The following is a 27521-nucleotide window of genomic DNA, read 5'->3' on the forward strand; positions in this document are numbered from 1 at the left end:
GGAAACCTCGCTATAAAAGTTGTACCTGTTCAGCATCAAACTAACGCGTATGACTGTGGAGTTTTTGCTGCTGCATTTGCCTTTACGTGGGCTTTAGGATTAAAAGATTTTTATTACAAGGAAGATGATATGCGAAAGCATTTGGCATCCTGCCTAGAAATTAAGATACCAATTGCCTTCCCAAGAAAATCAAGAAACAAACGCAGAAGAAAATCTCAAATAACAACAACTATCATTTAACTTTAAACTTTGCAATTTGTTTAAAAATGTAATTTTTTTAATTGTATTTATTTAAAAAATAAAATATATTTACAACGTATACGTTTTTCAATCATGTTGTTTATTTCTTTTTTCAGGCACTTTTCATAACATATACATGACTCGTACAAATCTAATTCTATTTGAATCTAATATGAGCAAAATGTGAGTTGTTGTTTTTCACAAACTTCCAAAATATTTAAAATATTTTTTTATGACCTATCTATTTGGTTGATGTTTTTAAAGTTCTTGTCATGGTATAAAAGTTTTTGCCTCGAAATTCAAAACCTTTCAATCTTCGTCTTTAGGTTTCAAGCCTTGCGAAAAGTATGCAATCTAAAAAAACACTTTAAATTATCAACAATATTCTTATTCAAAAAGAAACATAAATTGGAAATATTTTATAAAATAAGTACTTCGACTATAAGTAACTTTAAATGACATAAAAAATTTTAAATTGAACTTATTTGAAAATAAACAATCAAAAACATTTATATTAATTGAAACAAACTAATCACCTAACTAATTGTTTCTATTTAAGTAAATTACCTTTTTTAAGATAAAAAAATAATATATATTGCTTGATAGAATATTAGTAACGAATAAAATAAAAAGTACGCTATGCAAATGCTTACTGCTTCATTGTATCTTTATATATATATATATATATATATATACATATATATATATATATATATATATATATATATATATATATATAATATTTTACACTTTAGTTTTTGCACTAATTTCTCCTCCTTATCTATCTATTCCATATATGGACATATTTGTATGCGTGTATGAGCCTGAATGTACATTTATGTGCATGTATGCATTGTGCAAATGTATGTGTGCAAATAAGTATATGTATGATATGCATATTGTATATGTGTGTACATATAGTATATTTGCCCTTTTATGTATGTTTATTTAATATACGTGTGTGTATATATATGTGTATGTGTGAGTGTATGTGTTTATATATATAAATTTATATGTGTATATAAATAAATTTATGTGTATGTGTTTATATATATGTGCTTATGTATGTGTATGAATAAATATGCATGTCTTTGTGTGTGTATTGGGGGGGGGAGGAAGAGACAGTTTGAGAGTGACTGGATGTTAAATGTCGGAAAAGCTTCATAAATATACCACACCTCCTCTATGCCCTAATTATTATTTTATTATCACTATAGTTATCATTATTTTTAGGTATAATTATCTTTACTATTAACATTATTATTTTTACTATGGCAATTATTATTGTTATAAATATATTATAATTGTTACTACCCTTACTAGTATTATTGCAATTGTTATTATTATTACTGTTTTATTCTTATTCTTATTCTTATTACTATTAATTTACAATAATTGCAATTATACCATCCTAGGTCCTTACGTCTTATCAGTTTATAACTGTTAGTATTTGTTTCTCACTATTGTATATATATGCGATTAATAAAAGTGAAAATATATTGATTAATTGATTTTGTGTCTATATATATATATATATATATATATATATATATATATATATATATATATATAACAACAATTATAAATGTATTTTATAAATTAGGGTGCTCAATGTTCTTAAAAGAACAAAGCAATAATAAATTATTAGAAATTTTTTTACACAATGTTTTGTCAATAAAGAATCTTCAGAAATTTTTTTTCTGAAGAGTCTTTATTGACAATATATATATATATATATATATATATATATATATATATATATATATATATATATATATATATATATATATATATATATATATATATATATATATATATATATATATATATATATATATATATATATATATATATATATATATATATTTATAACAACAATTATAAATGTATTTTATAAATTAGGGTGCTCAATGTTCTTAAAAGAACAAAGCAATAATAAATTATTAGAAATCACTTATCAATTTTAATTTTTTTAAACAATGTTTCGTCAATAAAGAATCTTCAGAAATTTTTTTTCTGAAGAGTCTTTATTGACAAAATATATATATATATATATATATATATATATATATATACATATATACTATACAATATATATACTATATAAATAACATATAAACTCCATTATGTATATAAAATATATATATATATAAAATATATATATATATATATATATATATATTTATATATATATATATATATACTTATATATATAATGGAGTATGTATATATATATACTTATATATATAATGGAGTAGTATATATATTATATAGTATATATATATATTATATATATATATATATATATATATATATATATATGTATATATATATATATATATATAACATATATACTATATAAATAACATATAAACTCTATTATATATATAAGTATATAAAAGAGAGAGAGAGAGAGAGAGAGAGAGAGAGAGAGAGAGAGAGAGAGAGAGAGAGAGAGAGAGAGAGAGAGAAAGTATAGATATAAACTCTATAACCTTAGACATTATTATTAGCAAAAGAGAATGGTTTTGAAGTAATAGTATCAAAACAATAGTGATAGTAGATCAAAACAATAGTTATAGTATTGGACGAACTTCTACTAATACTATTATTCTACTAATACTATTGTTTTGATCCCTTTTTATATATAATATATAAAGGCTTGTCAAAAACAAACAGTTATAAAGTAATTTTATTTAACGCTAACTAAATATTTAAATAATAATAATTTAAATATTTAAATATGTAATAAATTATATATTTAAATATATATAATACTAAATATATTTTAAATAAATTTTAAAATAGAATACTTACACAATAATGTAGATAAAATTAAAAATTAAATTATTTAAAGTGCGTATTATAGGGGGTTAATTTATTTCAGTGGGGGTTAGAAATACTTAAGCCCCTGGTTAATCCATTTCGCAAAATTTTAAAACAATTTAACTCCAGGGGTTAATTTATTTCGAAATAGATTAACCGGGGAGATAGAATGTTTTAACCGGGAGTTAACTTTTTGGGGAGTTAATCTATTTCGCGTCACCGGCCTTAGGAGGGGGGGGGGCGAGGCTAAGCGCCGCCCAAGGGCGCCAGGAAACTGGGGCGCCAAACGTTGTATGCAAACTTTAACAATATAATAAATAGAAAAAATAAGTCAACCTAATTTATTTCGAATGTTTGTTTTTTTTATAATAATAATTTCTTTAAATAATTTATTTATTGTATTATTACACAGTTAAAAATTCTTTATGCAAAATTAATAATTTGCATAAAGAATTTTTAACTGTTCATTTTTTTACTTGTATCTTTCTCGGCGCCAATTATTTTGCGCTCCATCTATTTAAAGTTTAAATTTTAAACATTATTTTCGGTACGAGTTGCGAGCGCGTTTTTTTTTGTTAGTAGAAGAAATTTAAAGTTGTATTTGTGATTCAAATTCAGTTTTTGTCAAGTTTTCAAATTTTGCGGTAATAAAAAGCAGGTAAGTATAAATAATGAAATTGTTTATGAATTATTAACTTGCGAGTAATCTTTTATTTTAAAATTTTAGACAAATTGAAACTGTCAGCAGCTATCAATGGAGAGTACTCATAATAAAGAAAAAATGTTATTAAAACTCATAATAATAAGAAACCATCTGGTGCTCAATACAGAAACGTAAAGCAGAAAAAATTGATATTTTGAAGAAAAATTATAAAAAACTTGAAAATTATTTTACATCGGAAAATAGTGATAGTAATAAAATAAAGGAAGGAGAAAATGTTGCGCATGTACTTAGTGATACATCAACCAGCGATGAAGAAGACGGAATAGTATCAGTTGGAAATGTTCACTACGATGAAAAAGATATCGATAACAAAAATGATGATGGCCAAGATGGTGATGTAAATGATCGCACCAAAGAACAGCAATCGTTTACTCAGACTGGTTTGTGGCCAATTCATCGCAACATTCAATTTGTTGATTATGTAATTAATATAGGTGCAATACAAGTGAATTTGGACACATATCCACGCGATAATAGAAGACGACATTTTTCAAATGCTTATTACAACCGAAAACTTTCAAATGGCGAGGTTATTTCACGACGTTGGCTTGTGTACTCAGTTTCTAAAGATGCGGTATTTTGTTTTTGCTGCAAACTTTTTGATTTCAACATGAATTTAAAGTTAAACGGAAATGGATTCAATAAATGGAAGAATTAAACAGAAGCATTAAAAGCTCACGAAAATAGTAAGTCACACAGAAATTTTTATCAACTATGGATTGAGACAGAAATACGAATGAAAGCTGGTGAAACTATTGATAAAGAAGAACAAAAAGTAATCGAAAAGAAGAGTTTAAGGTGGCGAAGTGCTCTTGAACGATTGATGAACATTACTTTATACTTGGCAACAAATAATATGGCCGTCAGAGGTTCTTCTGATAAATTGTATGCAGTTAATAACGGCAAATTTTTAGGGTTGGTACAATTACTCGCTAAATTTAATCCTATCATGTTAAACTTCGCCACGCTAGCTCTTAAAGGAGATATTTCTGATCATGACTGTGGAAAAAATATTCAAAATGAAATGATAGATATAATGGCATCAAAATTAATTAAGATAATTATATCCAACGCTCTAAAAAGTACACATTATTCTATTATTGCTGACTGCACTCCTGACGTATCTCACAAAAAACAGCTCTCGCTTACGATTAGAATTGTAAATATATCAGAATATCCTATAAAAATAAATGAACACTTTCTTGGGTTTTTCAATGTTAACGACACGACAGGTCTTGGTTTAACAGAAATCATAATTGGAGCTTTAAAAGATTTTGGACTGAATATAAGCTTTTGTCGAAGGCAAGGTTACGATAACGGTGCAAATATGAAAGGTAAAAAAATAGGTCTACAAAAGCGAATATTAGATTTGAATCCTTTGGCTTTTTACTTCTATGTGGAAGTCATTCTCTCAATTTGGTTATTTGTGACGCAGCGCAGTCTTCACTAAATTCCATTAACGTTTTTGGCATAATACAAAGGTTATTCACATTATTTTCTGCATCAACTTCACGCTGGAATGTTTTACTTAGTCATACAACAAACTTCACTCTTAAATGATTATGCGACACTCGTTGGAAAGCCAAAATTGAGAGCCTCAAAGCCATCCGATACCAAATAAGCAGCGTACATGATGCTTTAATTACTATATATGAAACTGAAACCAAAACTCCCGATATTGCACACGAAGCGCAAACATTAGCAGAACAATTAAAAGACATTAGTTTTTTAGTTTCTTTAATTGCATGGTACAATGTACTATTCCAAATAAACGTTGTTAGTGAAGCAATGCAAGCCAAAGACATGGATCTAATACAGTGCGCTAAAATGTTAAAAAAATGCATCACATTTTTGGAAAATTACAGAACGTTTGGCTTTAAACAAGCAACGGTTGATGCCAAAGAGTTAGCTGAAGATTTAAACATCGATCCAATATTTAAGCCGCTTAAAAGTGTGCGACGAATGAAACGTCATAATGATGAAAATGCTGCTGACGAACCAATTCAAAATCCCGAGAAGAAACTTGAAGTGACATTTTTAAACCCTTTATTAAATACATGTCTGTCGTCAATAAATGAAAGATTTGAACAACTTAATGAATATGTAAATATATGGAGTTTTTTATATAATTTAGATAATTAATTTGCCCATCAAGATTAATTTGCCCATCAAGAATGAACTTTTAAAATTGTGTAAACAATTACAAGAAAAATTAACTGTAAATACAAAATCAGAAATTGATGGTGCTTTGCTATGCGACGAACTAATAAGTGTGCAGTTTTTTATTAAAGATAAATTAAGCAATGTTGAAAATTAAATAAATACAAAAGAGATGGCACTACTTTTTGTACTGAATTTTATTAAAAAACATTGTCTACAAGAGTTATATTCAAATACATAGACTGTTTTGCGCATTCTTCTTACAATACCTGTTACTGTTGCTAGTGGAGAACATAGTTTTTCTAAACTGAAGTTAATCAAAACATATTTAAGAAATACCATGTTGCAAGATCGACTTAATTCTCTATCTATGTTATCAATCGAGCAAGAAATAGCTTAAAATTTAGATTTTTCTAGTTTGATAAGAGATTTTGCGGACAAAAAAACTAGAAAAGTTACATTTTAAAATTTAATAACTCTTGTTTATATAGTTAGAGGATTTATTATATGTTTAATAAAAACATTTGTTATTTTAAAAGCAGCGTTGCGTTGTCTATTTATTTAGTCACTCATTTCTATAAACCCATATCATGAAAAGTCTAAGTTTATAATTTTAATAAAAAATTAATTAAATAAGAAACTTGATCCACAATATGGATCTCTTTGCATTAAACTATATATTCCCTTTAGCACTCTTGTTCATCATTTTAGAGCATTGGTCTCGTTGTTAATGGTAACAACCCACCCATATATACCTAAGGGCACGTTCACAAGTTTTGCCTAACCTGTCAAAAAAGCTAAGGCCGGCGCTGGGTTAATGAAAAGATTGTTTTGATTGTTACACACACTGCCTTGCTTTAAAGAACCATCCTTCTCCGTCGCATATAGTTATGAAAAGGTCTCTTCTTTAGAAAAACTTTGTGTGAGGAAAAACCTCAACAGATTTTGACAAAGAAAAATGTTTTTATGCTTATATGACGTTAGCCTTAGAAATCAATGTTAAAAACAAAATTTTAAATTTTACCTTCAGAAGAAAACAAAAGACTTAGTAAAAAAAGTATCGGTATTATTTAGTCGCGCATTTTATACACACACTGTCTGAAATTCTTGTAGGTTGCGACTCCATTGCACAAAGAAAAACATTTGACGTTTGACAAAATAACGCGTAATTTTCATGAACTATATCTGTTTTTAATAAATAAATCTCGAGGTTAAATCTAACCATATATAGAATGAGCAAGTTTTACATGGCTTCACTTATATATTATTCTTATCTAGAGACCACTATTAGTTAAAAAACTTGCCACGAAAACGTTTTTTTGAAACGAAGCATTCAAAGGCAAGAATTTCTTAGTATCAAAACACTTTGTATGAAACTTTCCATTTTGATAAAAAAAGGGATGAGGAATCTTGTAATAAAAATTAATCGGGTGTCCAATTTTTATATATATATTTTTTCCTTTTAAATATAATTTTATTAACTTTTTATTTATTTTAGATTTATCGTATGACGTTTATTTTATTAGTGATATACCACAATTCTTATACCTTGTTAGTATAAAAACGAACTTGTTCTAGAATCGCGGTCCCTGCTTTTATTTAAAGAGAAAGTACAGAGAAACATAGTTAGATTTTATACTGTAATTAAAAAATTTGGAACAAGAGTACGCAGGAGAAAAAAAGAAGAGGAGAAGAGAGAGCGGAGGAGAAAAGGGAGAAGAGGAGAAGAGAGTGCGGAGGAGAAAAGGGAGAAGAGGAGAAGAGAGTGCGGAGGAGAAAAGGGAGAAGAGGAGAAGAGAGTGCGGAGGAGAAAAGATAGAGGAGAAGTAGAGAGTGCGCAGGAGAAACGAAAGAAGAGAAGAAGAGAGTGCGAAAGAAAAAAGCCCATTGTTGCAATCTATGTTGTTAAAAACATAATTATTTGTTCATTTTGTTACATTCGTCATCATTTATTAATTTTTGTCATTATTTCAATATTATGTAAATTTTTGTCATCATTTATTAAGTTTGTTATTATTTATTGATTGTAAATAAACTTCGTTGAGGTTATTTTTTATTTTGCTTTTATTTTGTTATTATTAAAATAGCAGCTCTTTATTTAAAATCATAATTATTTTTATTAAAATTACTCTTCCTCTGTCGAATAAACGAGACTTAAATAATGGTCTAAAAGATTTCTAAAAACTTTTCAAAACACAAAAATGCAATGAGGAAGTTGTTAAGATCACACTTTTTCTAATCTATGATAGGAGAGAGAACTAATGCGCACTTTAGAGAAAAGAAATGCTCTTTCTTGAAGTAAAAGTAATGCTAAACTTTTTTAAATGAATAATAATTTTTGTGCAAAACAATGGTTTGATTCATCGTGAAACTGTTTTACATGAATATTTTTTTTCAACTATATACATAAAAATTAAGCAAGGGGAGGGAGTCCAAAGAAAAAAATCAATGGACATGTCGAACCCTGGTTTATCATTAAGATTATTAAATAAAAATTATACAGTTTTAATTTAGAAAACCCACCTTAAAGAAGGTTGGAGGCCAGACAATTATAAGCAAAGCAGATGAGGTAATCATTGCTCAAAGGCTGGAGGCTGTTTCTGATTAGCGTTTTCTATTGGAAGATTAGAAGTCAGAATGATGACTTTTGATTTCCTCAAAAATCGTAACGAAACTGTTTCAATTTGCAGATACCTGGAAATGACTGGTTAAATTCTTTCACGGAACGAAACAATATTTCTGCTACAAATGCTTCAAACATTAAACGATTGAGATCATACTTAGGAGTAGAAATGATAAATAATTTTTTTGATGAATTTGAAAAAACTAATGAATCTCTTGGTGATATTCAACCTTCAAACATATTTCACTTCGATGAGACAAACCTTTCAGATGATCTTGGAAAAAAATTGCATTAGTGCGAAGAGGAAGACGACATGTCGAAAACGTTAAAGAAAATAGTAAAATTTCAATATCTATTATGTGGTGTGGTTCTACCTCAGGAGTATTAGAACCACCTAGAGTAGTTTATAGAGCATCAATTGTTTTTAAAGGTTGGGTAACAGGGAACAATATACAGTTGCACAAAATTAAGTTGGTTTGATATGGAGACATTTACCAAGTGGTTTGAAACATGCTTCTTTCTGAGCGTTCAACATTTTAATGGACTCAAGCTTCTTTTAGGAGATAATTTGGCCTCTCATTTTAATCCAGACGTTTTTTAATTTACTAAGGAGCATAATGTTTACTTGGTATGTTGCCACCAAATGTAACACATTTAATGCAGCCATTAGATATATCTGTCTTTGGTCCAATGAAGCGCTGTTGGAAACATGTACCTTATAAGTGGAGAAAACAAAGCAGAAAAACTGGATGCTTTCCAGCCGGAGCATTTTCCAGCTCTATTAAAAAGTTTATCAATTAAATTGCAAAACAGTGTGTCAGAATTTGGTTTCTGGTTTTATTACGTGTGGGCTATATCCAATAAACCGTATAGAGGCTATAAAAAGAATTCCTGAACACAAGGAACCTGGTGCATTAACAGCATCCAATTTAAATGATTCGGTTACAACTTTGGTAATGTCTCATCATGGTTCATATGAAACAAAAAAACCCAGGGGCAATAAGTTGAACATTAAATCTGGGGCAGTTTTAAATGCTGTTGTTAAAAATATTGAAACTGGTCTTTCTTTCATCTGTGGAAATGAAGATAATGACGAAAACGATGAAATCAGCGAAGAAGAGTTTTAACTGATTGGACTGGTTGTGAACGTTGTGGTCGTTGGTATTATTCAATGTGTTTGGAAAATTCCTTGTTGACTGATTGCATTGTATGGCCACAACTATAATTTTTTTTAAATTTTTTTAAAAGACAATGATTTGAATATGATTTAATTTTACAGTTGACAATAATTTAAACAAAATAAGAAAGATTAGTAATTGATTCTTCATAACTAATCATAGTAGTTGTATCATTGCTTACATGTGTATAGGAAATAGTTTATTAATAGTTGTTGTTTTTCGTTTTGTTATTTAAAATAAAAAAAAAAATATAATTAAGCAGCTTTTTTACATAGTTATCCATTCATTTTAAAAACCTTAATGTCGAAATTTCAATTTTTATCATCTTAATCTTCGAGTGTCCGGAGCCACCCCATTTCCCGATATTGAATTTTTGATTTTTAGACCGTTTATTTACGCTAAAATCATATTGGGAAGATGAAAGCCAAATTTCTTCATGTTCTTTATAATTACAGTGTACGATTCACAAAAATATTTCTATTTTGTATTGATTTTAATGAAACAGTTTAATATTTTCTTCGAAAATTGTCCGAAGTCACCTCTTGGTTGAGGATATTTTATATTATTGTATGTTTCTGAAGTTAATTTTATACTATGTCTCAGCATCCTAAAATATACAGTTGAATTGGGACTTAACATTCACAGTTGATTTGGGACTTCCATTTTATGCATTGACTTATTTGCCAACTTCGCTCAGAACTATTAGTCAATTTTGTTATATATTTAAAAGTTGCAATTAAGTATTACTAGAAATATTTATTTAAAACAATTTTAGATTATATTAATTAAAAAATTTATTATGGATTTGAACCTAATTTTTGGTAAGTGACCCAAGATACAGTTCAAAAAAAGCTTATTGTACCTAAAGCCACTAATTTTTAAACCCTTCTACTTGATAGAATTTTATTATATACAAAGTAATTAGTATTGAGATGTGATCGTATCAGTTTCGCCATTTTTAGGTAAGTCTGGGACTTAAATTTGGGCATTGAAAAATCTGACTATAGGTACACAAACTTCTCTTAGACCTTATTGTAGGAAGTTTAGTCACGTGATATTTTGTTTCGGAAAATAAAAATTGCTTTGTCAATAGGATGGTAATCATCGTATATCTATAGCTTGGTATTGCTATTAGGTGAAATCTTTACTTCACCTGTGGCAAATAGTAATGCATTAAATTGTTCTTATATTCCTGTAAAAATAACTTTAATCTGCAATAACAAAATACTCAAAAAAGAAAATAAAAATTTAAAAAGCAAAATTGAATCAATGATTTAAAATTCAATTATTTTATACATCTAAAAGATTTTGTAGATATGTCTAATAATCTACAAATGCTTGTTTCAAAAAACCTTATTTATGGAAAGTGAACTAAATCATATTATAAAACTTTATTGTGAAAAGGAAGAAAACCTTAACATTATTGAAAACAAATAGAGTTTGTTAAGGCACATAAAAAATAATTTAGTGTTAGAAACTTAAATAAAAAAGTTAAACACCGTGATGCTCAGTTGGAAATAAAAAAAAACAAAATCAATTTCTTTAAAAAAGAAATAAAATGTAAAATATCAAAATTAAAAAAAGAAACAATAATTATTAGTTCGATTCTTGAAAGTTCATATATAAATATTTCAGAATTAAAAAGAGAAAAACTGAATTTGCAAAAAAAAGAAACTCAAAATTTGCTTTACAAAACAAAAACATTTATATTAACAAAAACAATATGAAAAATCTAAGTTTGGAAAAAGAAGTTGCAACATTATATAGTAAGAAAGAGATTTTAAAAGAAGAGAATCAAGAACTTCATAAGTTGGTTTCTTTGTTGAATGATGAGGAAATGATAACTTTTGAAGATGGTAGATATTGTGATGACGTTAGAGAAACAATTATGAAATTTCTTTCAATGAATGTAAGTATGAATAGCGTCAACGTATCATTAAAGTTGCAAAAAAGACTGCCATCAGCCGCTGTTAAATGCAGGTTAATTCTGGAAGCTGCAATTTTAGGTCAATTTCAAGTTGCTGAAGTAATGCTTGAAAATAATTTGACTAATAAAAACTCTAATATTGGCAATTGTTTGCATGGTGATGGTACACAGAAATATCATAAACATTATCAAAATTTTCAAATAACAACAAAAAGTGGGAAAACATTATCTTTTGGTTTGTCTGAAATGGTTAGTGGTGATGCAGCTAGTGTTTTGCAGAACTTTACTAACATAATAGACGTTATTTATGATGTTGTTAGCAACTCTACCATGGAAAAAGAAATCAATTTCGCTAAATCAATAACATCAATTAAATCAACAATGTCTGACCTCGGTCCAGTTAATCATTTATTTAACTCTCAATTAAATATATTAAGGGAAAAACTTATGCCAAATGCAATCAATAATTGGGATTTACTTTCTTCAAATGTCAAAGATAATATGAAGGATATGAGTAATTTTTTCTGCATACTCCATTTGCTTGCTAATTTTGCTTCTGAAACTGATAAAGTTTTAAATTCTTTTGAAAAAGTTTTGTTAGAAGATAATTATGAGAATGTTTTTGCTTTTATCAGTAAAAAAAAGTGGCGCTACTAGGTTTGTTTGTACTGCATGTTAGGCATTTCATTCAAGGCGTAGTGAGGAAGCTGGTGTTACCTCATATTTTAATTTTTTTCTTTTCTTTCGTAATGAAAAATTATTTTTTGTTCTATTTATTGAAAATCGTTATAATATTTTGTATTACAATCTAGCTGCCATATTACAAGGATGCTATAATTGAATTTCTTAATGCGTGGCCTAATTCAAATAGTTTATTTAGGCTATTAAGGAAGATATCACAAATCTTGTATTTATTGCTGAAGTTCGTGCATTAGGAATCATTGACAAACTACTTACAGGTCCTATGGGGCGAATTATTGAATCACTTGATAGCATTTTGCTAATGAACCCCTGCCTACTTAGTTTGAAAATTAGACTTTCAACTCTTTGTAAAGATGCTTCTTCTTTATTGTTTGCAAATGGAAAAATTTTAGAGGATACTAATCTTCTTCATCAAGATATGGTTTACTGCAAACTGTTTCAAAACACGCAAAATGATGAGTTAGATTCTTTGACTGTGCAATCACTTGAAGTTATTTTTCAAACTACTCTTATTATTTTGGAATGACAGTGTGCTGATCAGTTACCTGGTGGTAAATATGGGAATCCATCTGATTAAATTGCTGATGCAGCTTCTAATGTCCCTGTTACTAACATAGCATCAGAAAGTGACTTGGCCATTTTGGATTTAATGATACGTATAAAACCAAATGCTCAAACTATCCAGGCTTTGACGATGTGGTCAAAGAATTAAACATTAGAATGGCTAAATTGTAAAATAGATAAAAAGAGAAAAAAATTACCTGATTATTCAAGAACCAAAGTATCAATGATGAAAAACAAGTATGATAAAAGAAAAGAAGAACTTAAAAAAGACAAATCTTTCCGTTTTCTAGCAAAACGAGGAGAAAAAAATGTAAAAGAAATTAAGTTACACCAAAAAAAAGTTTCAGCTTGTAATAGCTTAATAAATATAAATGTAAAACCATGGATTTCATTGCAAGAAGCAGAAGAATCGGTTTATTATATGAAAGTATCATTAAAATCAAAAGTATATCTTAAGTCTGGAATGTGACAAAAAACTTTTTTGTAAAACAAAGGTAGAAGGAACGAAAAGAAAAACCATGTCTTTGGAGGAACTATATGAAAGTCTTATTATTGTTATTCAAGCAAATTTAATACCAAAAAAACAATCTTTATGTAATTTGAGTAATAATTTAAAGCCTCGTATTTTATGTGATGCAGCTGTTAAAAGCAAAAAAAAAAAGAATTAATGGAAAAAATTCAAGATGCAAGATTAAACAAATTAAAAGAGCAACAGAAAAAACATTCCTTATCCAGATTTATTAACAATCCATCCAATTTTGTAGGTACTTTTGTATGTAAATTGTTTTAAGTCCCGCGATCCTAGTATCTTAGTAAGAGCCTTCAATACATATATTAGGTCTGTATTAGAATATTGCTCCCCAGTTTGGTCGCAATTTCATGCTGAACTGGTAAAGGTAGTTGAGAGCGTGCAAAAACGTTTAACAAAGAAAATCCTGCACTTAAGCAGTTTGACCGACTATAACTGACTTCAGTTGCTTGATTTGGAGTCGCTTGAAATAAGGCGAGTAAAATACGATTTATCAACTTGCTATAAAATTCTGCATAACTTGGTCTTAATTGATAAATCTATGTTCTTTTTTATTGACAACAAAAATAACACGCGAGGACATAAATATAAAATGTGCAAACTACAATGTCGACTAGATATTCACAAAAATAGTTTCTCTTACCGAACTGTTAACATTTGGAATCAGTTGCCTTTCGATGTTTTTAATACCGATAGTATTACCATCTTTAAAAGTAAAAATAACTCAATCAATTTTGAAAAAATATGTCGGCGTTGGCAATCCTTATTTGTATATAAATTATTTAATGTACGCTGTTACATAATTTAAATGATGTTACATTATTGTACGCTAATACAAAATTAATTTTGGGGCACGTTGTTAGTCACCATCAACATCATATATATATATATATATATATATATATATATATATATATATATATATATATATATATATATATATATATATATATATATATATATATATATATATATATATATATATATAATTATTAGGAAATCGTCGAATATTTCAATATTTACGTCAACTATTTTTATTTTTGTAACGACTAATCTTTATTTTCCGCGTATTTTGACGTTTTCGGTATGTGTTATTTGGATCCACTTAATAACTTGATATATAAAAGAAATTGAATAAATGTTAATTTAAATCAATATTTATCCTCAAAGTTTTGTTACGCTTAAAATGGTAAAAATTAAAACTTTAAAAAATTATCTTGAAATAATTTTAAAATATATATTACTGCTGACCATTTCATGGTCCGTGTTTGTTTACCCCGGAAAAACTTTTATTTATACAAATAGTTGCTGTTTACGATTTAATTTTTAATAACGTTTATTACAAATTTGTTAATGCAACATTTTACGTAAGAAAATGAAATGATTTTTTTTTTTAACTTTCGGTACCAAAAATTTAATGAGATACTTTAACAAAATATTTCATAGAAAGTGTATGTATTGAAAATATTAAAACACGTATATCTTTAGAACTATATAAGTTACAGAAGTGATTGAAACCATTTTGAAAAAGAAATATCTTAAGAAATCTAATGCATTTTAAATTTAAAAAAATTACATTTGCCATAAAAATTGACTAAACTTCCTATTTATTGGACCTCTTGCCTCAACAAAACTTGGAAAAAAAAAATTATTACACTTACTGATCATTGAAGTAATTATACTGAAAAACTAACAATTTATGTATTTACTTTATTTAATAGATTTTTGGCACTCTTTGAAAAACTCTAAAATTTTAGATTATTTCATAAAGTCTGCTTATTTTCCTCAAACCAATCAACGAGAAAATGGTTCAGAGTTTAAACTGGTAATGGTAAAGCTTTGAAAAAAGTTATTTGTTAATGATAGTATCATTGTAAAAAGCTATCAAAGCTATCGAGGCTATCGAAGTTCAAAATTTCTAAAGTTTTCTTTAAAGTTTGTCAATACTGTCTAAAGACAAGACCTTAGATATTTTAAGAGTCTCACTGGCTGGCTTGATGAGACCTTCATTGATATAGCACAAAGTTTGTTTTTATATCAGTTTTCTAAAATATTTAGGTTTCCAAGTTTAAAATATCTGGATTTTTTGCATTTTCAGTTGTTTTAATTAAGGTGGTTTTTAAGAAAGCTACAGTTTTATGCAAATGATTGATGTTAGAAAATCATATAGGGCGTTTCTAAGCAATGTGTGCTGATGTTGTTTCACATTGGAAGTGTGTTGAGTTTTATGATTCACTCTTTAATAATTTAAGTAAAGATGATGCGCCACTGTTAGTGCATAGAGTTGCACAAGAAATGATTGTGATCTTTTCTTAAAAGGTAATGCAACAGATTTGTGCAGCGGTATGAACCTAAGTGTAATTATATAAAAAGATAATGAAATGAGGTAACATTACCTGAAATGTATTGACAATGGTAAAGATATTTTATCTCTGCTGTTTTTGTTTTCGTTTTTATGACTTATTTGAATAATTAAATTTAACTAATGTACTTAAATACTTTTTATTGTCCTTTATTGTTGGTTTGTTTATGTTTTTATGTTTTATGTTTTAGTTAATATTTAAAAAATTCATTGCTTACTTTATTTTCGTAACTGACTTATGTTGTCTGAAGTTATACAATTTAGATAAACTATTGCTTGTTCTTTATTTTGTTATTGGCATGATGATTTGTTTTGCTCACTTTAATTGTTTTTTTCTTACTGTCATTAGTTATTTATTTTATCAACTAGGGTTATCGATACAAGATATAGTTGATAGGTACAGTTATTAAAGTCAGTTCTATATTTACATACATTTGTTGCAGTTGCAGTTAACTATTGCTACTATTTTAACTACACCAAAAGTAGTATTTTAAAATACGGCTTTGCAGTTTTTAATTATAGTGAGATATTTGATCATTTTTTTATAGAACATTGTGTAAGTTAGACTATTTTGGCATGTTCATACCATAGCTGTTTTAACATTTATATGATTTAAAAGTTCAAACCCTTCTATCACACATTTAGAGTTCAATTTTGTAAATCAACTTATTGACATATATTGATCAATGCATTTATTAAGTACTCTTCTATTTCTATACTATATAGGCCTGTAATTCCATGTGGAAAATTCGAATTTCTTCCAAAAGTGCCAAAGTTTCAACCAAGTTAAATTTTTCCATAAGAGTTTAAAAACCATGTTATTTTATTTTTCTATTTATATTGTGTAAGGATATTTGATCTTATTTTCAAAATAAAGTTTTAGTGTAGCATGAAGTGTGTCGTTTCTTTAATGTCGTTTTTATTTAAAACATTCACATAGTAAGAATAATATATACTAATAAAAAATAATATAATAATATACTAATAAAAAATAATAATATATAAATAATAATAAATAAAAACAATAAATAAATAATATACTAATAAAAAAACTTGAACACTATGGAGCAAAAAATAACAATCTACTTGGGTTCAAAAGGTATCTGACCGATAGAAAACAATTTATAGTGTATGAACAAAAAAAAAACATTGCCGACTGCCGTAACTTGTTGGGTTTGCCATGGCTTTATTTTAGGACCACTCTTGTTCCTAGCATACATTAATGATTTAAATTTAGCAACAGACTTATTAAATTGTATTCTTTTTGCAGATGACTCTAATTTTTTTTATTCCCATAGAGATATTAATACACTACTTAAAACAATAAACGAACAATTACTGAAAGTTAATGAGTGTTTTAAAAGTAATAAACTTTCTCTAAATATGGATAAAACCAAATTTATTTTGTTCCACAAAGTGAATAAATCAAAAAATTTTTCCATCAAATTGCTTAATCTAGTAATCAATAACACTAACATTAAAAGAGAAAACTTGGTAAACTTTCTAGGCGTAATTTTAGATGAACATTTACGTTGGAGTACATATAAAAAGTATTGAAAATAAAATATCAAAAAATTTAGCAGTGATATATAGGACTAAACCATTTTTAAACAATAGTTCTTTAAAAAGTTAATATTTCTCTTTTATTTATTGTTATTTAATTTATTGCAATATTGCATGGGCAAGTACAAACTATACAAAATTAAAAAAAATTGTACTGTAAACAAAAACACACGTGCAGAATAATTTTTGGAGGTGATAGAACTGTATCTTGTGAGCCTCTTCTGCGTAAATTTGGAGCATTAAATATATATAAAATCAACTTTCACCAAGTTTTAATGTTCATGTATAAAACAAATATAGGATAATCTTCTAAAATATTTCAATCCTATTTTGACAAAATAGTCCACAAATATCCAACAAAATTTTCGAATAACAACTTCCTTGTCTAAAAATATAATTCAAAACTAACTTCATATTCAGTTCTTTATCGTGGACCATACTTGTGGAAAATGTTTCCCAAAATTGTAAATACACATAAAACTAGTAAAGAGCATTTTAAAATGAATCAAAACCGGGATTCTTACTTATGGATTTTAATATATCCAATTTTAAACACTTTTTCCAATCAAAACCCAAATACAAAAAAATATTCAATCCAAAAATTATGTCACCGAGCGGATCGACATTTTTTTCATTACCTTAATTATGGTATTACCTCTATGGCGTTTGCTAGTTTTTTTATGTTGTTTCTAGGGTGAATATTAATTTTATTTATTTTTTATTTTTAAATCTCAGTTTAAATTTTTAAGTTCTTAAGCAATTAATAATATCTTATTAATTTTTTCTTATTCACTTGATCTCTTTCTTTTAATTTTGATTCTTTTAGTTTTTCTTTAAAAGATTACGAAGTGTTATCTATTTTACTTACATACTTTTTTAATAAATAGTTTGTTAACTATAGATATTTAAATATTACAGTTTTTTTAAATACGTGAGAATGGGGCTCGGTGATAAGGCTAAATAAGTCTTTTTCTTGCCCCGCCAAGGTTATTTTTTATTTATACGCTTTAAAACTGTATATCTTATTAAACAGCAAAAAAAAAAAAAACAAAAAAAAACGTTAACTAAGTTTAGGTCACATTTAATTATTATTACGTTGCACATAAATTAAAACCGCTAAAATTGTCGAATAATATCTGTCCAGGCTGTTATTCAACGGTAGTGGTGTAGTGGTATAGTGGTAGAGCGCTCGCCTCATAATCGAGAAGTTCCGAGTTCCATCACCACCATGTCCCCTAGTAGTTGAGCGCGTTTTGTTCTTAGCGGTCTTGTTTGTCATTGTTTGTGCTTCAGAGTTATAGAGTTGAGAGAGGGTGCAACAACAACTAAAGAAGCCCCTTGACTGTAGTGGCTTTTTTGGCCTTGAGTAGGTAAATTAACACACAACAAAGGCTAGACACGAATAATTAAATTCTCATCTTTTCTTTTTTCTGCGATAACTTCAGAATACTTTCCTTACTATTTATCTGCGTAGAAACAAGTAAGAATTACAATTTTTATATTTTTTAGGTTTTGAGTTAAAGATTTTAAAGAACTTAACGTAAAATATTTTGCTAAAATGCACAGTTAAATTATATAGGAATCTAAAAAACTACCTTGTGAGATGACCATTTTATTTGATATTATTAATACGGGTGAATGACCTAAAAAAAAGTTTTTTTCTTAAAAATATGTTTCTTGTCATACTATGCTATAAAGATATAAATTACGACTAGAATATACAATTTATATATTATTAAAAGTAGTCTGGGTTAACAAAAAATGCTTTAATTGTTCAATTTGTCTACTTATTTAACAATCTACTTATTTAACGTGACCTAATACGTTAAATGAGTATTTGTTAACTAACGCATCCGCAGAATATTGTTTTGTCAAGTATGCAATAAGACATCTACTAAAATTCAAACCCGCATTTATTTCAAATGCGGGTTTGATTTTTGTAAGTCCGCATGAAACACAGTAATTCGATTTAAATCAATACGATTTCTAGCTACTAAATGTGCGTTTAAAACATTCCATAATACGAGTTATTTACGAATGTATGTAAGCCAATTTACCGAGTAAAAAACGTATCAGAAACACGTTTCAGACATATAAAACTGGGATTAAAATACGAGTTGGAAACGTGCTTCTTTTACGTGTGTACAATAACGCGCACACGCACTGACTAAAAAATACGACAAAAAATAATTTATACTTGAAGATTTTATTAAATTAACTTTTACAGTGCGCTTTTTAAAACGTTTTTAAACCTCATGCATTTTTCTTCTATATTTGCTATTTTTCCTTGCAGTTGTATTCTATTAAATTTATATTAGGCTTATTAACCTTTTTGCACACATATCAGTATTATAAATCAGTTTTGAAAAATACTTGATTATTCCATTATTCGATGTCAAGTGATTTATGATTTAGGAGATTTTTAATCAATGAGAGATCGTAAATGTGTTAAGGATTTATTGTGTAATTTTTAATGTTTTAATAAACACATTAAAAATTATAAATGCATTAAAAAGTGCACATTTTTCAAATATATATATATATATATATATATATATATATATTTATATATATATATATATATATATATATATATATATATATATATATATATATATATATATATATATATATATTTAAACAACTTTAAAAAGTATTCTACACAATAGAGTGCTCAATGTTCTTAAAAAAACAGAGCAATTATAAATTAGTAGAAAATCACTTAACAAAATTTTTTTTCATTTAACACTGTGTTTCATCAACAAAGATTCATCAGAAATGGATGATCAAATTAATAAAACTTCAATTTATACCAAAAATTAAATTACAGGAAGTTGCAAATGTCTTAACTACTGTAAATTTTCACACATTTGTGGAATTTGCTGACACTATTATAAAAAGAATTCTTTAGAAATGATTACTTATGTTATTTTTTTGAATGTTTTTTTAAAAAGGTAGTTAATGTAAATATTATTTGAACTCATTTATTTTTATAGTTTTTTAGGAGAAACTTATTTTCGTGCCTACATCTAGAAATTAATTCCGATCTTTTGTTTAATAAGCATTCTTGATTTGCATGTGTAATTATTTCAAATTTTTCTTGTAGGCATAGTATGCATTTTTTGGAAATATAGTTATATGCAGGCGCTGTTTTAAGGATAGACCAATTCAGTATAAAATCATCAATATTTTTTTCTATATATATATATATATATATATATATATATATATATATATATATATATATATATATATATATATATATATATATATATATATACACTGTTAGCGTAAAAAGGTGTTAATAATATGAACACGAACACCTATATAGGTGTTCATATTAACATAATAGATATTGAAGATAAACAGTTTAGAAAATAGGAGTTACCGTTAAAAAAAAAGGTGTTAGAGTTAAAAGGTTTTGATGTCGACACCTTTTCAACATAATGTGTAATATATTATGTTAGGAGGCTTTAAAATACGTTTCGTAACATATTATGTTACGATGCTTTAAAGAAAAATATCATGCGCGAATGAAAAAAAAAAGTTTAGAATAAAATCTTTGCCATTTGACGCGAATAGTATAAACAATGGCTTTTCCTTGTGTCAAGTGTTCATTTAGCTGTAAATCTGTTGGTAATTTGCTATTTCACTACCATCGAATCCATTACGGACATAAGTATATTAACTTTTCATCATTTAAATAAAATATCTACTTATACACACACAAGTAAAAGTTAAAAAATTGTAATAATACACAGATTTTACACAGATTCAAACATAATATTACACAGATTTAAATTAAATTAGCTATTCCATTGGATTTGCTGGTTTGTATTCGTACCAAATTATAGGACAAAAATGCAGACCAATCAACTAATATATTTGATGTTTTATGAAATGAAAGAGTTTTTTATGATAACAATAAATTATCATTTGGTTTCTGAAAATATTTCAAAAAAGTTACTTCTACTACACGGTGATTCAGTTAAAGCTATATTGGGTGATGTATGTAAATCATTTGAAAGTTTTTGCAACAGACTAACATATCAATTCAAAACCCATCGCACAATGTTTCTAGTATAAACTTCAAAGAGACAACAGTATTGATTTGTGTTTATCACATTGTTTGAGTCCAGATAAACTTGATAGATATTTAAGTGGATTTGGTCATATAAAAACAGTGATAGTTACTGTTGGCGAAAGCTCCATTTTATTACACCTTTCAAGCTACATGGGAACAATGAAAACGTTTTGGTGCATGCGAACAACGACAGCAAATTTTTAAAAAGCTAACAAGAGTTTGTCAGCAATTTAGAAACTTTATATATTCATTTTCAAAAAGATTTCAAATGCATGAAACTTGTAGACGGCTTCTTGAAAAGATTAATGCCATTGTTCCAGGTAAGCTGCAATCGTAATAATAGATGAATTGTATATTTGTTTATTTTTATGTAATATCATAATATCATAATATCACAAATATTTTATTTTTTAGGATCTCATATGCAAAAATATCTCTTCATTATGCTAAAGAAGTACTTCTTGAACCGTTTAAACCAAACTTGAACACAATTTTTCAAACAAGAAATTAGCAGCCCAGAAAAAAAAACAGTTGACAGTATCTTCTTATTTAATTCTAAGCAAAGAAAAAGCTGGAAAAGTAAATCATTTGATGTCTATTAGCAGTGTTTGGTATGCGATGTGCCAAGAAACAGCAATATCATTTTTTCCTTTGGTTTATGTATGTTATATGTAATTGTGTGTTGCAGAGCATCATAAAAACTCATTTTCTTTACTTGACATTTTTCTCTTAAATTAAGTTCATCTAAATCTGTGATAATAGAAGATAAAGAGTATACTGCCAGATTATTTATTATATGAATAATTTTTATGATTTTTTATTTCTGCATTTGTAATTATAATTTATTTTATTCAAAAATAAATAAAACTAGTTTAGCAAAAACACTACTAGGGACAGGGTTAAAAACTGAGACCACATTTCATGTAGCAAAAAGCAAAAAATATATTTTTTAATAATATACATTTACATCCAAGGTATTTTTATATATAAATATAACCTACAATTTTTTTTTATCTCAAAGCAGACTATATTATGTTCCTTTTTTTTCTTTGAGCCCTTGAAAAAACCTAGGGATAAAACCTGCCAAATTTTCTTGTCCGCCTTACACCTTCAGGTTATGTCTTGTATTAATGATAATTATTATTACCCAGCTAGCCTATACAGACGGGTCCCGCACGGAATTGAACCGGGGATCCGGTATGGTTATCATCCGGGTTATGCCACCGGGAGTCAGACGGGAACCGTGCGGTTTTTCCGGGTGCTTACGCCACTTATCGACTGTATTAGAATTTACTTCATGCGCGAAGTTTCAAGTCCCCAATTTGTTGTGTGAAAGTTTGTGCAATATTTTGTTAATATTACATTTCTTTTACGCTCTAAAGTTGTTTCTTTTTCAAATAGTGGTATTTTTTTTTCATAAAGTTTTTAAATATTTCGTTAAAGTTATCCGTTTTTAAATTACGATTGTCGTATAAGAACAATTTTTTTTACTGTTTGATTATGGCAAGATCGTTTTAAGGACAATTTTTTTATTAACAGTATTTTAGGTATTGTAGTTTCATTATAATGTTTTGTTTATGTTTGCAATAACTATCGATAATTCTTTGTTGATTTTTGCAAATTGATGGAAACATTAAGTTGATTTGTTTAGGTTGCACTTGTTATTATAATATTATCTATTTATTGTTTATCAATTAATTAATTTGTTAAGTAACAGACAAACATTTTTTAAAGTTAACAAGATATAAGAAACCTTACTATGAGTTCAGACAGAACAAAACGTAGAAAATTGCCGCTGAAATAGCTAGAATTGTGAAAGAAGTATCACCCAATGAATCCGAGTCGCTGAATAATACTTTACTGTTTAATTCTTCTAGTTCTGTAAGTTGTTGTCAATCATGTCTAATTGTCAACAATACTTTGTTACCCAATCTTCTCCTAAAATTCCCGAAAGTTTATGCAGGTCGGATGCTGGTGACAATTTAAATTTATTTTTTACTAACACTATCTTTAGTTTAGAAGAATCTAGTGATAAGATCGAATGGAAAGCTTGCTTGCATCATGATGATTTAGACAGTGATGATATTGATGGGAACAATTGCGTAACAGAAGTGAATGAAAGTGTATCAGAGCAATGGGCAATTGCATTTAACATATCTCATAGTGCTGTAAATAGTTTGCTTTAGATTTTGCAAAAATCAAATTTAGATTTGCCCAAAGATACTAAAACTCTTCTTAAAACTGATCGAAACATTATTACTGCTTCTGTAGCTGGTGGTGAATACTTTTATATAGGATTAAAAAGGTGGTTATCTTTGCTTCTAAATAATTCTTCAACTTCATCTGATTTTACACAGATAACAATTCACATAAATATTGATGGTATTTCTTTATTTAACAGCTCAAACATTTCTCTCTGGCCTATTCTTGGTTCAATTGTAGAACTTGAAGGTAGCAATGTCTCTCCTATAACATTATATGGTAGTTCTCACAAGCCAAACTCTCTTAATGATTATCTAAATGATTTTATACAGGAGATGAAAAGTTTAGAGCAATGTGGCTTTTCTTGTAAAAACTCAAAGCAGTATAAAGTAGTTGTCTTAGGAGCAGTAATTTGCGATGCACCTGCAAGGTTATTCATTAAATGTATAAAAATGCACAATTCATATAATTGCTGTGAGCGTTGCACTCAAAAAGGGGAGTGGTATAATAAAATAATTTTGCCAGAATTGGTTGCTTCTTTAAGAACCGATGATAGCTTCTTGCATCAAGATGATTCAATCAATCACACTTCAGTATCTCCTTTCACACAGCTGAGTTACAAAATGGTTAGTGGTTTTCCTTTAGATTATATGCATCTCATCTGTTTAGAAGTTGTACGGCGGTAAATTATGGGTAGACGGGCCATCATCATGTAAATTATCGAAAAGTATAACAGCAATCTCATAAAAGTTGATAATTATGCGACAGTATGGTTTTAGAGAACTTTCACGAAAACCTCGTTCATTATCAGAATTTAAACAATGGAAAGCAACAGAGCTGCGGTTATTTCTAGTTTACATTGGGCCTGTTGTTTTTAAAGGTTTTTTGTGTCCTCAATCTTATAATAATTTTTTAGATTTGTCTGTTGCTGTTAGAATACTGCTGTGTTCATCGTTACCTGAAACTTTTGCTGATTATGCAGGTCAATTGCTTAGGTATTTTATACAAACTTTTGGTGAACTGTATGGTAAAGATCAGTTAGTGTATAATATTCACTCATTGCTGCACATTGTAGACGATGCAAAAAAATATGGTCCTCTTAATAATTGTTCGTCTTTAAAATACGAAAGTTACCTTGGTCAATTAAAAAAGTTAGTACGAAAGCCTCAGTCACCTTGTGCTCAGATTGCCAAAAGAATATTTGAAAATTATGATGTTATCAAACCTGCACATCGTAAGCATTCTAGTAGTAAGTTTAGTAAAATCCATATAGAGGGTCTAGTAACAGTTTCACTACGTCATTGTCTGCAATATAAACAATATCACAAAAAAACTGTTATGTCAACTATTCACGGAGATAATTGCTTTGAAATTGGAGGCAAGATTGGCATTGTTAGAAATATCTTACAGGACAATGATAATAGCTGTCTTTTTTGAGGACTTTTCTGTGAAACAATCTTTTTTTCAAGACCCTATAGACTCAGCTAGCTTATCTGTGTATGTTGTTGAACCATCAAATGGCCATACAAAGCATGTCTCCCTGTCTGACATAAAAACAAAATATGTTATCCTTCCCTATAAAAATAAGTTTGTATTGTAAATTCTAATATGAATGTGTTAATTTTAAATTTTTCAGATTCAGCCATATTAATTTGTCAATTTTATTACTTCAAGAGCTTCTGAAGTATAGATTTAATATAAATGTTTTTTTTTTTCAAATCATGAATATTACCTTCTTAACTTATAAATTTAATGTATAATAATGCATACAATCTATGCAGAAATTGCATGCATATTTGTTATGTATGATTGATAAGAAGTAAATATATATTTTTTATTTTTTTGTTTAAACTGTTGTTTAATTGAACTTAGGAACAGTTTTTTAACTTACAGTACAAACAGATTATCATAAGTTCATGTACACACTTTTGCATTGCCTCTATTAATGTTTCATCAATTCTTAAACCAACTAATTACAGCCAAATTATTTTATTATGATTCTATGATAATAGCCTTTACACAAAAGTACTTTAATTTGTAATATTATAAGGTTTGGTTATTTATTTCATTGCAATTGTGTTAACAAACATCATATAATTTATTGTTTTGAATAAATAGTACATAACTAAGTTAATTTATTAACGAAAACAGTTATATCTGTCTGCAGCACAATGTATGCTATTGTTTCGTTTGATAATAAAAAGGAGACAGGCTTTATTCCTTTGAACTGAACTGGTTAGTGAGCCCAGTTGCCACTAACAATATGGGAAAATTGATTGAAGATAGAACAGTTCTTCAGTGTTATTGGCCACCATGGAAAAATACCATCAAGGTCGCCAAAGCCATTAGGGATCGAATTGATCCGTGCACTGATTGGGTGCAGTATAAGATGAGACTGTTAGGTTTAACAGGTAAGTGTTTTATTATTGTTATACAGAAACTAATATTTTAGCCATAGAAATTAGTAGACTGCTAATTGTAATTTAATAAACTAAAATTGGTATATGAAGTTTGTCAGAGCAGAAAACTTAAAGTTTTATTTTATTTGATCTGTTTATAATACTTAAATTGTGGATTTTAAAATAGGATTTTGATTTATTTTATTAGAAAGTGAAAAAGAAGCTCGAGAAAAATCAAAGAGGGCTGAGGATTCTTCTAATATTGAAGATATTTCTGATAAAGACCCACGGCAGAGAAAACGGTACGCGGTTGAATTATCATTATTAACTGCAGTATTTCTTATAATAAACCTGTAAGCTTATTTTAAATATAACTAGCATAAAAAGATTATATTGTGAATAGATATGCAATATAAAAATTAAGTTATTATTGTATGTGCTGGTTTGTGATAGATCTAAGCCAATGCAATTAGTTGATGAAGATGAGGAAAGGGAAGAGCAGGGTGGTAGCGATCATGGTGGGGATTATGAAAGTGATTTTGATACTGATCATCTAACCAGTTTTTACCAGAGGTATTAACTTTTTTTTTGCTAAAAATTGAAAACATTTGTAAAAAGAAGAACTGGTAACTAAGCATATAATAAATTTTTTAGTTGAAAAGCTCACAGTAACAAAAAGAAAAGGATTGAAACATTAGTCCAACAAAAGCAACTATTTACCAGACCAGTGGCACCCGTTTTCACATGTATGATTCCATCATCTTCAATTTTTGCGTATTTTGTTGATTATTATTATTAAGTTTATTAAATAAATAAATTTCATTATGAAAGTTAAGCTGTTGATTACGTGAAGATAGGAAAGCAAGATAGATGTCTGGATTGATGTAACTGCCTCTGTGAAAAATTGAGATGATAGAAGACTACAATAGTTTGCCTACATGAATTAATACGTCTCCCAACATATGACTTTTATACATCATTTTAGCACGTCAACAAGGGGGAAAAGATGTGCAAGCTGTTGGTGATGAATTAGAGAGTGATTGGTCTGTGGACTTGCTTCCTATGGGGGCTGAACACTACCAGATGGTCCATCTGGTAGTGTTAAGCCAAGCACTTCATCATTTTTTGTGTCTAGTAAATTAGTAAGATCGCTTTCAAAGACATCAATGTCAACAACTGCAGCTCGAAACAATTCGTTTTTATCTGGAGGCAAGTTACTATACTTTATTGTAATGCTACTTTTTTCACATTATTATTTAGTTTTACATAATATAATTTGCTCTACTCGGTATTAAACACTCCATACCGGTATTTATCAACACAATTTCTATTATTAACGATATCTATATATATATATATATATATATATATATATATATATATATATATATATATATATATATATATATATATATATATATATATATATATATATATA

The 27521-nt window shown here is 27.7% G+C and overlaps 2 protein-coding genes across 2 annotated transcripts; both read left to right on the plus strand.

Moving 5' to 3' along the window:
* Positions 1-376: 376 nt before the first annotated feature.
* LOC136087124 (zinc finger MYM-type protein 5-like) lies at positions 377-4448 on the plus strand. The gene is made up of 2 exons (XM_065809630.1): positions 377-423; positions 3974-4448. The coding sequence occupies exons 1-2, from the start codon at positions 377-379 to the stop codon at positions 4446-4448; spliced, it is 522 nt and encodes a 173-aa protein (XP_065665702.1).
* Positions 4449-23380: 18932 nt separating this feature from the next.
* Positions 23381-24370, plus strand: LOC136087125 (uncharacterized). Its single transcript, XM_065809631.1, has 2 exons — positions 23381-23620; positions 23669-24370. Exons 1-2 carry the CDS (start codon positions 23381-23383, stop codon positions 24368-24370), a joined length of 942 nt encoding a protein of 313 aa, XP_065665703.1.
* The last annotated feature ends 3151 nt before the right edge of the window (positions 24371-27521 follow it).

The sequence above is a fragment of the Hydra vulgaris genome, chromosome 11, assembly GCF_038396675.1.
Source record: "Hydra vulgaris chromosome 11, alternate assembly HydraT2T_AEP".
NCBI classification, from domain to species: domain Eukaryota; kingdom Metazoa; phylum Cnidaria; class Hydrozoa; order Anthoathecata; family Hydridae; genus Hydra; species Hydra vulgaris.

Coding starts and splice junctions, on each gene's coding strand:
- LOC136087124 (XM_065809630.1), top strand. CDS start 377: ATGACTCGTACAAATCTAATTCTATTTGAATCTAATATGAGCAAAAT. Junction 424..3,973: donor GAATCTAATATGAGCAAAAT/GTGAGTTGTTGT, acceptor ATCGGAAAATAG/TGATAGTAATAAAATAAAGG.
- LOC136087125 (XM_065809631.1), top strand. CDS start 23,381: ATGTCTAATTGTCAACAATACTTTGTTACCCAATCTTCTCCTAAAATT. Junction 23,621..23,668: donor AAAGTGTATCAGAGCAATGG/GCAATTGCATTT, acceptor AGTTTGCTTTAG/ATTTTGCAAAAATCAAATTT.